Source organism: Oratosquilla oratoria, chromosome 30, assembly GCF_046742065.1.
Source record: "Oratosquilla oratoria isolate Oo_2021 chromosome 30, ASM4674206v1, whole genome shotgun sequence".
NCBI classification, from domain to species: domain Eukaryota; kingdom Metazoa; phylum Arthropoda; class Malacostraca; order Stomatopoda; family Squillidae; genus Oratosquilla; species Oratosquilla oratoria.
The window spans coordinates 28,338,768-28,354,471 of NC_134806.1; the positions used below are offsets into that span (position 1 = coordinate 28,338,768).

At 35.8% G+C, this 15,704-nt stretch overlaps 1 protein-coding gene and 1 pseudogene across 1 annotated transcript in view; one reads left to right on the forward strand and one right to left on the reverse strand.

Moving 5' to 3' along the window:
* LOC143041065 (uncharacterized) overlaps window positions 1-10,626 on the reverse strand; it is a 27,344-nt gene extending 16,718 nt beyond the window's left edge. The window contains exons 1-2 of the mRNA XM_076212720.1: window positions 10,073-10,626; window positions 661-759 (exon numbers count right to left, since the gene is read on the reverse strand). Coding sequence (XP_076068835.1) covers window positions 661-759; window positions 10,073-10,444 — 471 coding nt within the window. The 5' untranslated portion in view covers window positions 10,445-10,626. The remainder of the gene's footprint in view (window positions 1-660; window positions 760-10,072) is intronic.
* On the forward strand, window positions 2,340-3,572 carry LOC143040940 (uncharacterized; annotated as a pseudogene).
* Window positions 10,627-15,704: the final 5,078 nt, after the last annotated feature.

The following is a 15,704-nucleotide window of genomic DNA, read 5'->3' on the forward strand; positions in this document are numbered from 1 at the left end:
ATTATCATTATTATTATTATCATTATTATCATTATTATTGTTTTTGTTGTTGTTGTTATTGTTATTATTGTTATTATTACTATTATCATTATTATTATCATTATTATTATTATTATTGTTATTATCATTATCATTGTCATTATCATCATCATTGTTCTTATCACATTCTTATTACCATTGTCGATAGTACTGCTATTATTATAAACATGGTTATAGAAACCAAGGAACTGAACACTAACCCATAAATGATAAAAAAAAATTGAATTTTAATTACTTGATATATTAGTGTATGGCATTGGACTTCCTTTTACACTTAATGAATGCAAAAATAAACATATTCGCTGTTTTTTCCTGAATGTCTAATAGGTTTCCCTCTACTGTTCCCCCTTTTTACTTTGCGTCTCTTCTCGAACTTCCAGGAGTTGGTCGCCGATATTGATCTAAATGACGTACGTGCTGCGACGAGTAAATGCGAGACGAAAGGTTTTCAGTTTTGTTTTCTATTTGAATAGCTTAGGCCAAAGGATGAATATTCTTATATCACTTCGCAAACACAATGTAAATGAAACAAACATATGGACAAAAATTTAAAATAAGCATACTGCTGCAGACCAAACGGTCAATTGTACTCCTTCCGAAATTACTTGAATTGTATCTTACCTGCATATGTTCGTCGAAGCTGAAGTCATAGCCCACTCCGAAGGAGTAAGTAAGACAGTCATTGGGTGGAGAGGCTACGTCTTCATCCATGCACAGCATCTGTGAAGAAGATTAAAGTTGAACTAAGCAATATCGATACTGTTTTAATTTTAAATGGGGAAGGCTGCGTTGGAACTATTCTTTTATATAGTTGGGCTCTTTCTTGTGGATTCAGTCCCTTGAATCCCTAAGGAAGATACAATAATATTTGTACACGCATATGCATGTGCACACGCACATATACGCAGCACAAACACAAACGCGCGCGCGCACACAAAAAGAGGGGGGATGAGAGAGACGGAGAGTGATGTGAACTAAAGAAGAGGACTGTGAAAAATATTGGATATATATATTTTTGACAGTATTCACGTCATAATAAAATCAATGTACACAGTGTGGATGGAAAGACAGACCGAAAAAAATAATGAATAAGCCATCTTAGATATAAAGTAGAGGAACAGAGGGAGTAATTGGTGAGGAACAGTGTGGTTTTAGGACAGGTAGGGGTTGTGTAGATCCGATTTTTGTGGTAAGACAGATATGTGAGAAAGCTATAGGAAAAGGTACGGATGTTTTTTTGGCCTTTTATGGATATGGAAAAGGCTTACGACAGGGTAGACAGGAAGACACTGTGGGAGGTATTGCAGATATATGGGATAGGAGGAAAGCTGTTAAGAGCAGTCAAGAGTTTTTACGAGAGTAGTAGAGCTTGTTTTAGGATTAGAAATGGAGAGAGTGAATGGTTTGAGGTAAAGGTGGGACTTCGTCAGGGATGTGTTATGTCGCCCTGGCTGTTCAATCTATACATGGATGGGGTGGTGCGAGAGGTGAATGCAAGGGTAGTGGGTCAGGGGTTGGAGATGGTTAAAGAAAATAGAGAAAAGTGGGAAATAAGCCAGTTTGTTGTTTGCTGACGACACTGCACTTCTAGCAGGGTCAGAGGAGGGATTGAGGAAGTTAGTGACAGAGTTTGAGAAGATGTGTGAAAGAAGGAAACCGAAGATAAATGTGGGCAAAAGTAAGGTGATGAGATGTACAAGGGGAGAGAGTGACAGCAGGCTGGAAGTAAGGATTAAGGGAGAGAGACTGGAGGAAGTGGATAGTTTTAGATACTTGGGTGCGAATGTGGCAGGATAGGGAGGAGTGGGGGTGGAGGTAGAATGTAGATTGAGAGAAGCGAGTAAATGCCTTGGTGGATTAAAAAGTGTAATGAGAAATAAAAATCTGGGAATGGATGATAATAGGAGGTTATATGAAGGAGTGATTGTGCCGACAGCACTGTATGGGGAAGAAACATGGAACATAAGAGAGGAAGAGAGAAGGAGTTTGAATGTGTTTGAAATGAAATGTCTGAGAAGTATGATAGGGGTACTAGGCAGGATAGAGTGTGAAATAAGGAGGTGAGGAGAAGAACAGGGGTGGAAAGGGAGCTGGGAGATAGAGTTCATGATAGGATGGTTTGGACACATGGAAAGAATGAGTGAAGAAATATTAGTAAAAGAGGTGTGGAAGGCAGAGGTGGAAGGAGTGAATATGAGGGGGCGTCCTAGGATGAGATGGATGGATTGGGTAAAAGGGTCATTATAAAAGAGAGGAATGTCTGTTGAGGAAGGACGGGAGAGGACAGAAGATAGGGGTGAATGGAAAATCTCAAATGTAACTCCCATCCCCAAAGCCCTCAGCCCACAATCAATAAGTGACCTTAGGTCCATCGCCATTACCCCTATCCCAAGCCTTATATGTGAAGACTTGGTTTTTAATCTAGTTTACAGCAACATCAAAGATTCAACAGATACCCAACAATTTGGCAACACGAAATCCTCCTCTACCACTCACTGTCTCATTGACTTACTCAACTTCCTTCACAGCAACCTAGACAAGCGTAACACATCTCTAGCTGTTACCTTTGTAGACTTTAAGAAGGCCTTTGACCTTGTTGACCACACTGTTGTTCTCTCCAAAGCCATCCAACTGGGGATCCAGCCCCACCTAATAGCATGGCTGGCAGACTTCCTCACCGGACGACAGCAGGCGGTCAGGTACCAGGGGTCAACTTCCCCCCTCCTCCCCCTGACCTGTGGGGTCAGTGACGCCCTTATGGATACTCCTCACAGATGGAAATATGTGGATGACAGCACCGTAGGCATCCCCATCAACACCAGGCGGCCTGATTATGCACCACTACAAAACACCCTGAACAAGCTCATGACGTGGACAGAAGACATCAACGTCACAATCAATACCAACAAGACCGTGGTGACGCTTTTTTGTACCTCCATACAGGCGGTGGCCCCTCCACAACTTTCATTGGGCCCCTACCCACTCCAATTGGTCCAATCCACCAAGATCTTGGGCATCACACTCGATGATCAGTTCAATTGGAACCAACACGTCGCCAACATAGTCAGGACAGCGTCTTACAAACTATACATGCTGAGCAGGTTAAAGTCATTAGGAACACCTACAGTACATCAGAGCTACAGGGGGTCTAAAAAACCTTCATACTCCCCACCCTCATGTATGCCTCACCAGCCTGGTCCAGTTCAATCACCCTCACACAGAGACAAAAGTTGGAGAGGGTACAAAAGAGAGCGTGCAGGATTATCCTGGGCGTGGAGTACAGCGGTTACGACCACGCTCTTACCACCCTTACTCTATCTAGGATGTACCAGATGCACGCTGAGGCACTAAAGAAATTTGGGGAAAGCCTGCTTTCCCACCCTAGACACCGTCACTTCCTCCCTCCCGACGCTCCACCACCTCGCCACGCCACCAGGCATAGAAATAGGCTCGTACCGATCAACGCGCCAAGTACTGACTGCTACAAAAACAGTGCCATCCCATCCATTGTGCACATAATCAACTTAATGTAAAATTGTACCGTGTACAGTATATACTCTAAGCTTTGATATATTTAATCATCTTTTGAATTGTTTTATTGTCAGTGTATTACTGCAATCAAAATAAACCTTTTATTATTATTATTATTATTATTATTATTATTATTATTATTATTATTATTATTATTATTATTATTATTATTATTATTATTATTATTATTATTATTATTGTTATTGTTATTATCATTATTATTATCATCATCATCATCATCATCATCATCATCATCATCATCATCATCATCATTATTATTATTATTATTATTATTATTATTATTATTATTATTATTATTATTATTATTATTATTATTATTATCATTATTATCATTATTATCATTATTATTATTATCATTATTATTATTATTATTATTATCATTATTATTATTATTATTATTATCATCATCATCATCATCATCATCATCATCATCATCATCATCATCATCATCAGCATCATCATTATCAACATTATTATCATTATTATTATTATTATTATTATTATTATTATTATTATTATTATTATTATTATTATTATTATTATTATTATTACACACACACACACACACACACACACACACACACACACACACACACACTTTCAACGAACGGACGGCTTGAAGAACGTTCTGAAGAAAAGTGAAGATTGTGGATCCCAACGCAAAGAGAAGTGCCTTTTTGTATTTGCAGGGTGGGGGGAAATTGCTCGTGGGGTAGTGGGAAGGTGAGGAAAGAGGAGAGGGGGAGGGATTGCTGGGGAAATGGAAGGTAATGAGGAGGTGGAGGAAATGGCCCTGACGGGCCGCCGTAAGGTAGACAAACGACCCCAAGACGAGCTGGATGATGACGACATGTCTAATAGGAATGTGAAGATTAGAGGTATAGATAGGAGCAATATAGCAGAAAGTGATGAGAATATTTTCAAGGGATTTAAAGAGGGTGGGGGGGACACAACCCCCCCCCCCGACTGACAAGACTAGAAGAGAAGGTCGATAAGGTGATCGAGGACTTGGAGAGTAGGTTAGGTCATATGAACACCATTTTACAAAGGGTTGAAAGATTGGAAGAACTGGAAAAGGCGAATAAAAACTTAACTGATGAAATAGAAGACCTAAAAAGACAGTTAAGAGAGGTAAAGGTGGAGAATGAGGAATTGAAGAAGAATAGTAAAGAAAACAGAGAAACGATAGCTAAAGAAAGTAAAAATTGGAAGAAAACCCAAGAAGGAAATAAGGTTTCATTCACTGACATAGTCAAACAGCAATTGAAAGAACATACTGAAGATTCAGTTATTAAAGTGATGAGACAAAAGGAGAATATAGTAAGGGATTTAGCAGACAAGAAGAAATGTATAATTATATTAGGAATGGAAGAGAAACACAACACAGATAGAACCACAAGAATCAAAGAGGAAAATGAAAAAGTAAGCCAATTACTAGAATCAGTTCAGGAAGATGAACCAGGAATTATGAAACAAATCGAAGAGAAATTTAGACTCGGAAAGTATAGCACAGACAAGACCAGACCAATTAAGATTAAATTCAGGTCACAAACAACGGCAGAGAATATCTTATCCAAAACAGGGAAACTAGCAACAAGTGAACAATACAAAAAGATATGGATAAAAAGAGAAATGAATAAAGAGGAAAGAGAGGAAGAAAAGCAGAAAAGACTGGAAGCCAAGGCAAAAAACGAGAACAGAACGGAGTCAGAGAAAGAGAGATTCTATTGGAGAGTAGTGAACATGAAACTAAGGAAGTTCGACATACAAAAGAAAAACATAAGGGAAACAGAGAACACAATGGAAGTGGCAGAAAACTAAGAGTGTCTTACACAAATATAGATGGATTAATAACAGGATTGAATGAGCTGAATGATTATTTGAAAGAAAAAGAACCGGACATAATGGGAATTGTAGAAACAAAATTAAAAGGCCCACTACCACCCAACAGTGTAGGACATGATGCATACAATTATTGGATTAGAAACAGAGAGAAAAAGCAAGGGGGTGGAGTTATGTTCCTGACTAAGAAGGATATAAACGTGAAAGGTGTCATATATGGAAAGAATACAGTAGAGATGATTATGATAGAAGTGGAAGACAGAGATAAGAAGAGCAGAAAATTTGTGATCAATTATGTGCCTCCGAAAACAGCCTCATGGGAGGAGAGTGAATATAAAAGTATGTTAGAGGACACAAAGATAGCATTAACTAAAATAATGGAAGACGGAGGAAGAATAGTTATGATGGGCGACTTTAATTGCAAAGAAATCTGCTGGGAAGAAATGACAGTAAAGAGTGGTGATGACTCATGGGGAAATGCTCTACTTGAGATGATTACTGACCATTCAATGACACAATGGATACAAGAGAACACTAGGTATAGAAATGAAGAAGAACCATCGAGGCTAGATTTAATAATTACATCTGAACCTAGAATAGTGGACAAGATTGAATATAAAACACCAATAGGTAAAAGTGACCACATATTGATTGAACTGGAACTTAATGAAGAAAAATATATGAAAAGAAATGAACAATATAGAAGAGGAAGAATGATGTATGAAAAAACAAACTTTGATAAAATAAGAGAATTCTTCCAACAAGAAAACTGGGAAGAAATATACAAAGAAGAAACATCAGTGGAAGAGAAATGGAATATTTTGACAAAAATTTACAAAAAAGGAGTGGAAAAGTATGTCCCAAGACAAAAACAAGAAAAAGAATATGTAAAATGCTGGTACAACAAAAGTTGTAGGGAGTTAAAAGACAAAAGAGACAAAGCCTGGACCAGATGGAAAAAAGACAGAAGACCTGAAAAATGGAAAATATATACTGGTTATAGAAATGAATATGTACAAAAGTGCAGAGAGGAAAAAAGAAAATATGAAAAAGATGTTATAGAAAAGTGTAAAGATCAACCAAAACTATTCTACAGATTTGTAAACAATAAACTGAAAAACAAACAAGACTTGGAGAAATTAAGACAAGGAGGAGTTGAATACACTGAGGAAATGGAAATGGCAGAAATTATGAACAAACATTTTAAATCAGTGTTTACAAGGGAAAATATACAACCTGAAGAGATTGAGTGGAAAGAAAAAGTCCCCCCTATGGAAGAAATAGAAGTAATAAAGAATGAAATATTGACACACTTGGGTAATTTTGATGTCAGAAAATCGCATGGGCCACATGAAATAGCAAACTGGATTCTGAAAGAATGCAGGAATGAACTGGCAGACAAAATACATAGCATAATAAGCAGTTCCTTAAAAGAAGGAAAAGTTCCAGAAGATTGGAAAAAAGCAAATATAGTACCTATATATAAAGGAGGAAATAAAGAAGAACCTACCAACTATAGACCAGTCTCTCTAACAAGTACAATAGCAAAAATTTGTGAAAGAATTATCAAAAGTAGATGGGTAAAATACTTGGAAAAAAACAACGTACTAAATCCAAGGCAATTTGGATTCAGACAAGGACGATCATGCGTCACCAATTTAATATGTTTCTATTCAAGGCTAATAGATATAATACAAGAAAGAGATGGATGGGCTGATTGTGCATTTCTAGACCTAAAAAAAGCTTTTGACAAAGTACCACATAAGAAGTTGCTTAAGAAATTAGAATATGAAGGAGGAATACAAGGTAAATTGCTAAATTGGATGGAAGACTTTTTGCAAGAAAGAAAAATGAGAGTAGTGATAAGAGATCAGCACTCAAAATGGAATGAAGTAATAAGCGGTGTCCCGCAGGGAACAGTTCTGGCCCCAATAATGTTTGCTATATATATTAATGATATGGATGAAGGAATTGAAAGCTATATGAGCTTCTTTGCAGATGATGCAAAACTACTGAAAAGAGTGAAAACTGAAGAAGATTGTGAATCACTACAGGGAGATCTAAATAAAGTACAAGAATGGAGTAGGAAGTGGGAGATGGAGTTCAATACAAAAAAGTGTAGTATAATGGAATTTGGAAAAAGCAAAAACAGAATAACAGGATCATATAATTTGGGAGAAGAAGGAATAAAAAAAGTAGAAAATGAGAAGGACCTGGGAGTCATTGTTATGAATAATATGTCACCTGAGAAACATATAAATAAGATTTTTGGAGAAACTTATAATTTAATAAGAACAATCAAAGTGGCATTTACATACCTGGATGAGGAAATGGTGAGGAAAATCCTAATCACCCTGATAAGACCAAGATTGGAATATGCAGCAACGATATGGTCACCAAGTACAAAAAAATGTATAAAAAAACTTGAAAGAATACAAAGAGCAATCACAAAACTGGCACCAACACTCTCAAAACTATCATATGAAGAGAGACTAGAAAAACTTAAACTACAGACACTAGAGCAAAGAAGAGAGAGAGGAGATTTGATAGCTATTTACAGAATCATGAAAGGCATAGAAATTACTGATAGAGAGAATCTGATAAAATGGGATGACAGAAATACAAGAGGACACGGAAAGAAAATAAAAAAAGACAGCTATAGAAGAGATTTGAAAAAGAACAGCTTTCCTCACAGAGTAATAGACAGTTGGAACAAGTTAGATGAGAAAGTGGTGTGTGTGCAAAAAAATACATGAATTTAAAAATAGTTTAGATAAAATGAGATATGAAGACGGGACCCCACGAGCATAGCTCCCCTTCCCGTAAAATACAACTAGGTAAATACAACTAGGTAAATACACACACACATATATATATATATATATATATATATATATATATATATATATATATATGTATATATGTATGTATAATTCACACAATAAACTCAATCACTTAACCAGTAACATCAAATTCAAGGTGGAATGGGAAATAGATCACAAATTACCATTTTTAGATATCTTAATAATTAGAAATTCGGAGTCTTTATCGTTTACAGTTTATAGGAAGCCCACCCATACAGGGAGCTACCTACATTTCTTTAGCCATCATCCAGACAAAATAAAATATAGTGTCGCTTCTGGCCTATTTTTACGTGTTTTGAGAATATGTAGTTCACAATATTTAGACATGGAACTAATTTCAGTAAAAAATAAATTAACAAAACTAGGATACCCGTCGTGGTTTTTACAAAAAGTCCTTAGTAAGGCCAAAATTAGTTTTTGATAAATCCGATTCCCATTCCACCATGAATTACAAGAGGGATAATTGTTGCATAAAATTACCATATAATAAATAATTCAATGATATGTCTCAAATGTTACCAAAAGACAAAGTCAATTTTCCTTTAATTATCCCAATAATTTGTTCAATAAAGTTGCCAATGTACATCACAGATCAAAGAGTAATACAACTGGAGTTTATAAGTTACCTTATTTAGATTGCAATGATATATACTGGGGACAAATGGGTAGAGGCCTCACCACTAGGATCAAAGAGCACAAGAACTCTGTTAAACATGGGCAGGAAAATTTCGCCGTATTTCAGCATGTCGCCAATAAAAACCATCGAATAAATTGGGACGACGCTGAAATAATTTACAAATATATGTGCAGTTTTAGAAGAAAAATAATAGAATCCTCTTTGATTAATAATTTTCCTAATTATAATATTTCCTATAGCCAATGGTCACCAGATTGTATAACTTCCTTAGCTATAAATAGACTGCTACTCTCTTCATTAACAGTAGACAAAATCCACCAAAGTCCACGAAGCGCCGGACACGTAACCTGAGCCCCCGTCCCTGCTTACCTCACTACTTTTGTATAAATACATGCTTTTCTCCACTCTGTAATCACATCTGCTGAAGAGGATCACAGTTAGTGATCGAAATATACGGATCTTTTTACTTTCGTCTATTCTTCTCCGAAAGTAGGTCATTAGTATTATATGTATATATATATATATATATATATATATATATATATATATATATATATATATACAAATATATATATATATATATACAGACTATATATATATATATAAATATATATATATATACACACATATATGTATATATATATATATATATATTACTCACGAAAAACCCACAGTCGGAATAAAAGGAAACTTAGAAGAAAGTATAACTTCTATATTTCAGAAAATGGCTATAGCCCTCTTCAGGAAAGTACTTTCCTGAATAGTGGTATAGCTATTAGTCGAAATATAGAAGTTATACTTTCTTCTAAGTTTCCTTTTATTCCGACTGTGGGTTCTTCGTAATTATTATTTACAAACGTGCCACAACATTTTGTCTAAGTGATATATATATATATATATATATATATATATATATATATATATATATATATATATATATATATATCTGTGTGTGTGTGTGTGTGTGTGTGTGTGTGTGTGTGTGTGTGTGTGTGTGTGTGTGTGTGTGTGTGTGTGTGTGTGTGTGTGTGTGTGTGTGTGTGTGTGTGTGTGTGTACGCGCAAGCACGCGCGCATGATTAGATAAATACAATCAAATAAATGCTCACTGACAGTTCGCACTGACAGCTCGCACCTACCTTCGCACCATCGTAGATTCTGCGGCAACTTCGTCCACCCACTCTCACCAACTTTCTGCAGGTCGTCTCTATTGTCGTCAGCATCGAGTGGAGGCGAAGGATAGCCTCATTTGTTGAAAGTTCGTTGTAACCTCGGTTATGGTGGTTTTGGAAATGCAGCTTGGCGGCACTGTTCTCTCCAAATGCGCGAATATTTTCATGCTTCATTATTTCGGTGTCTTTGAATGGGTTATAGGTAACACCATTTCGATTATGGTTATGCTGTATCGTTGAGTCAAGACATGTAAGTGTAGCTAGAATTATACGTAAGAGGAGGAAGTTTGCTTGTTCTCGGAAACTCATCTTACTGAATCTGTTTACATAACACACCATCTAAAGCTTGTTTTCACGCTATGAATTCAATTAAATTGATCCCACAATTGTTAGTACATTATGTTCTTCATCTCACATAATAAATCATTCCTGTTTTTGTGAAAGTCCAACTCTGTATGAATTGCAACACTACTAACCCGGGCCTGTCTACGTTTACAGCAAAGAAATCCTGAACAGGAAAAATAGAGCGAAAAATGAGTTACTCGTTACAGTACCGAAACGCCCGGTGGCGGTGGGCATCAACACGTCTGCCCTCCGGTTTTCCTGGATTGACTTCTACGGGCTAAAATTTAACTAAGTATCCAAAATATCTGATGGATAGAGCACAAGAAAAATCCAGAAGAACATATTTTAACACCTCTCAAGTAAACGAATTTAAATTGAAGAACATTTTAGCAATTCCATATCATGAAAATTTTATCACCCTTCCTCAAATATTTAAAAGCTTTGGTATTCAGGTGATATTTAATAACAACAATATTGTTAAGAACTATCTTATTAGGAATTCTCCAAATGAAAAAGAAGGATGTATCTACAGTATACCTTGTAAAGTGTGTGATTTTAAGTACATAGGCCAAACAAAAGGATTAGTCAACATAAATACAACATAAGAACGGGTCAAATGTCAAGCGGACTTTTCGTCCACCAAAAAGAGCTCTCCCATAGTATTGACTGGGAAAACACAAAAGTTATTACATCATGTCATAATATTGTAGAACGGAACATAATTGAGTCATGTCACATTAAAAATAGTTTTGAAAATAATATGAATTTAAGCTTAGGTTTGTATAAATTAGATAATTTTATTATGAAAAAGATTGTAAATAATTCTTCTGGAATCGGGTAACATTGGACCTTTCCCAGTTCCTCTACCACCATGTACATATTGTGACCTTTGGTCATTTTTTGTATCCTTTGTACCCTGATGATGTCTTGAATAGACGAAAACGTTCGATATTCATTCCTTTTATTTTCCAAGTGGTTTCTGCAAATATATATATATATATATATATATATATATATATATATATATATATATATATATATGTATATATATGTATAAGTGTGTGTGTGTGGGTATGTATGTGTGTGTATGTGTGTGTGTATTCACCTCGGATCTGCTGCAGTCTCTGTCGAGACAGCCAGACACCACCCTACGACAGTGAGCTCAGAGCTCATTATTTGGCGATCTCTGGGTAGGTCTGAGACCACTCACACACCACACACCGTGACAGCAAGGTCACAACTCCTTGACTAACATCCCGTACCTACTCACTGCTAGGTGAACAGGGGTTACACGTAAAAGGAGACAAACCCAAATTATCTCCGCCCGGCCGGGGAATCGAACCCCGGTTCTCTGGCTTGTGAGGCCAACTCGTTACCAATCCGCCACCGAACCTGTGTGTGTGTCTTTACCTAGTTGTATTTACATAGTTGTATTTTACGGGAAGGGGAGCTATGCTCGTGGGGTCCCGTCTTCATATCTCGTTTTATCTAAACTATTTTTAAATTCATGTATTGTTTTTGCACACACCACTTTCTCATCTAACTTGTTCCAACTGTCTATTACTCTGTGAGGAAAGCTGTTCTTTTTCAGATCTCTTCTATAGCTGTCTTTTTTTATTTTCTTTCCGTGTCCTCTTGTATTTCTGTCATCCCATTTTATCAGATTCTCTCTATCAGTAATTTCTATGCCTTTCATGATTCTGTAAATAGCTATCAAATCTCCTCTCTCTTCTTTGCTCTAGTGTCTGTAGTTCAAGTTTTTCTAGTCTCTCTTCATATGATAGTTTTGAGAGTGTTGGTGCCAATTTTGTAATTGCTCTTTGTATTCTTTCAAGTTTTTTTATACATTTTTTTTGTACTTGGTGACCATATCGTTGCTGCATATTCCAATCTTGGTCTTATCAGGGTGATTAGGATTTTCTTCACCATTTCTTCATCCATGTGTGTGTGTGTGTGTGTGTGTGTGTGTGTGTGTGTGTGTGTGTGTGTGTGTGTGTGTGTGTGTGTGTGTGTGTGTGTGTGTATTTACCTACCGGTAGTTGTATTTTACGGGAAGGGGAGCTATGCTCGTGGGGTCCCGTCTTCATATCTCATTTTATCTAAGCTATTTTTAAATTCATGTATTGTTTTTGCACACACTACTTTCTCATCTAACTTGTTCCAACTGTCTATCACTCTGTGAGGAAAGCTGTTCTTTTTCAGATCTCTTCTATAGCTGTCTTTCTTGATTTTCTTTCCGTGTCCTCTTGTATTTCTATCATCCCATTTTATTAGATTCTCTCTATCAATAATTTCTATGCCTTTCATGACTCTGTAAATAGCTATCAAATCTCCTCTCTCTCTTCTTTGCTCTAGTGTCTATAGCTCAAGTTTTGCTAGTCTCTCTTCATATGATAGTTTTGAGAGTGGTGCCAATTTTGTAATTGCTCTTTGTATTCTTTCAAGTTTTGTTCTACATTGTTTTGTACTTGGTGACCACATCGTTGCTGCATATTCTAATCTTGGTCTTATCAGAGTGATTAGTATTTTCTTTGCCATTTCTTCATCCAGGTATGTAAATGCCACTTTGATTGTTCTTATTAAATTATAAGTTTCTCCAAAATTTTTATTTATTTGTTTCTCAGGTGACATATTATTCATAACAATGACTCCCAGGTCCTTCTCATTTTCTACTTTTTTTTATACTTTCTTCTCCCAATTTATATGATCCTGTTATTCTGTTTTTGCTTTTTCCAAATTCCTTTATACTACACTTTTTTGTATTGAACTCCATCTCCCACTTCCTACTCCATTCCCAGACTTTATTTAGATCACTCTGTAGTGATTTACAATCTTCTTCCGTGTTCACTTTTTTTAATAGTTTTGCATCATCTGCAAAGAAGCTCATATAACTTTCAATTTCTTCATCCATATCATTAATATATATAGCAAACATTATTGGGGCCAAAATTGTTCCTTGTGGAACACCACTTATTACTTCATCCCAATTTGAGTGTTTGTCTCTTATCACTACTCTCATTTTTCTTTCTTGCAAAAAGTCTTCCATCCATTAAGCAGTTTGCTCTGTATTCCTCCTTCGGTTCTTAATTTCTTAAGCAACTTCTTGTGTGGTACTTTGTCAAAAGCTTTTTTTAGGTCTAGAAATGCACAGTCAGCCCATCCATCTCTTTCTTGTATTATATCTATTAGTCTTGAATAGAAACATATTAAATTGGTGATGCATGATCGTCCTTGTCTAAATCCAAATTGCCTTGGATTTAGCACGTTGTTTTTTTCTAAATACTTTACCCATCTACTTTTGACAATTCTTTCACAAATTTTTGCTATTGTACTTGTTAGAGAGACTGGTCTATAGTTGGTAGGGTCTTCTTTATTTCCCCCTTTATATATAGGTACTATATTTGCTTTTTTCCAATCTTCTGGAACTTTTCCTTCTTTCAAGGAACTGTTTATTATGCTATGTATTTTGTCTGCCAGTTCATTCCTGCATTCTTTCAGAATCCAGTTTGCTATTTCATCTGGTCCATGCGATTTTCTGACATCAAGATTACTCAAGTGTTTCATTATTTCATTCTTTGTTACTTCTATTTCTTTCATAGGGGGGACTTTCTCTTTCCATTCGATCTCTTCAGGTTGTATGTTCTCCCTTGTAAACACTGATTTAAAATGCTTGTTCATAATTTCCGCCATTTCTATTTCCTCTGTGTATTCAACTTCTCCTTGTCTTAATTTCTCCAAGTCTTGTTTTTTTCAGTTTGTTGTTTACAAATCTGTAAAATAGTTTTGGTTGATCTTTACATTTTTCTATGACATCTTTTTCATATTTTCTCTTTTCCTCTCTGCACGCTTGTACATATTCATTTCTATAACAAGTATATATTTTCCATTTTCAGGCCTTTTGTTTTCTTCCATTTGGTCCAGGCTTTGTCTCTTTTGTCTTTTAACTCCCTACAACTTTTTGTTGTACCAGCACTTTACATATTCTTTTTCTTGTTTTTGTCTTGGGACATACTTTTCTACTCCTTTTTTTTATAAATTTTTGTCAAAATATTCCATTTCTCTTCCACTGTTGTTTCTTCTTTGCATATTCCTTCCCAGTTTTCTTTTTGAAAGAATTCTCTTATTTTATCAAAGTTTGTTTTTTCATACACCATTCTTCCTTTTCTATATTGTTAATTTCTTTTCATGTATTTTTCTTCATTTAGTTCCAGTTCAATCAATATGTGGTCACTTTTAGTTATTGGTGTTTTATATTCAATCTTGTCCACTATTCTAGGTTCAGATGTGATTATTAGGTCTAGTCTCGATGGTTCTTCTTCATTTCTATACCTAGTGTTCTCCTGTATCTACTGTGTCCTTGTATGGTCAATAATTATCTCGAGTAGAACATTTCCCCATGAGCCGTCTCCACCCTTTACTGTCATTTCTTCCCAGCAGACTTCTTTGCAATTAAAGTCGCCAATCATAACTATTCTTCCTCCATCTTCCATTATCTTACTTAATGTTATTCTTGTGTCTTCTAACATACTTTTATGTTCACTCTCTTCCCACGAGGCTGTTTTTGGAGGCACATAATTTATCACAAACTTTCTGCTCTTCTTATCTCTGTCTTCCACTTCGATCAGAATCATCTCTACTCTATTCTTTCCATATGTGACACTCCTCGCGTTTATATATTTCTTAGTCAGGAACATAACTCCACCCCCTTGTTTTATCTCTCTGTTTCTAATCCAATAATTATATGCATCATGTCCTACACTGTTGGGTGGTAGTGGACCTTTTAATTTTGTCTCTACAATTCCCATTATGTCCGGTTCTTTTTCCTTCAGATAATCATTCAGTTCATTCAATCCTGTTATTAATCCATTTATATTTCTGTAAGACACTCTTAATTTTCTGCTACTTCCATTGTATTTTCTGTTTCCCTTTTGTTTTTTTCTGGTATGGTCCATCTCCTCACTTTGATACTCTCCAATTGAATTTCTCTTTTTCTGTCTCTGTTCTGTTCTCGTTTTTTTCCATAGCTTCTAGCCTTTTCATTTTTTCCTCCTCTCTTTCCTCTTTATTCATTTCTCTTTTTATCCATACCTTTTTATATTGTTCACTGTTTGCTATTTTCCTTGTTTTTGCTAAGTTATTATCTGCTGTCGATTGTGACCTGAATTTAATCTTAATTGGTCTGGCCTTATCTGTACTATATTTTCTGAGTCTAAACATCTCTTCAATTTGGTTCATGATTTCAGGTTCATCTTCC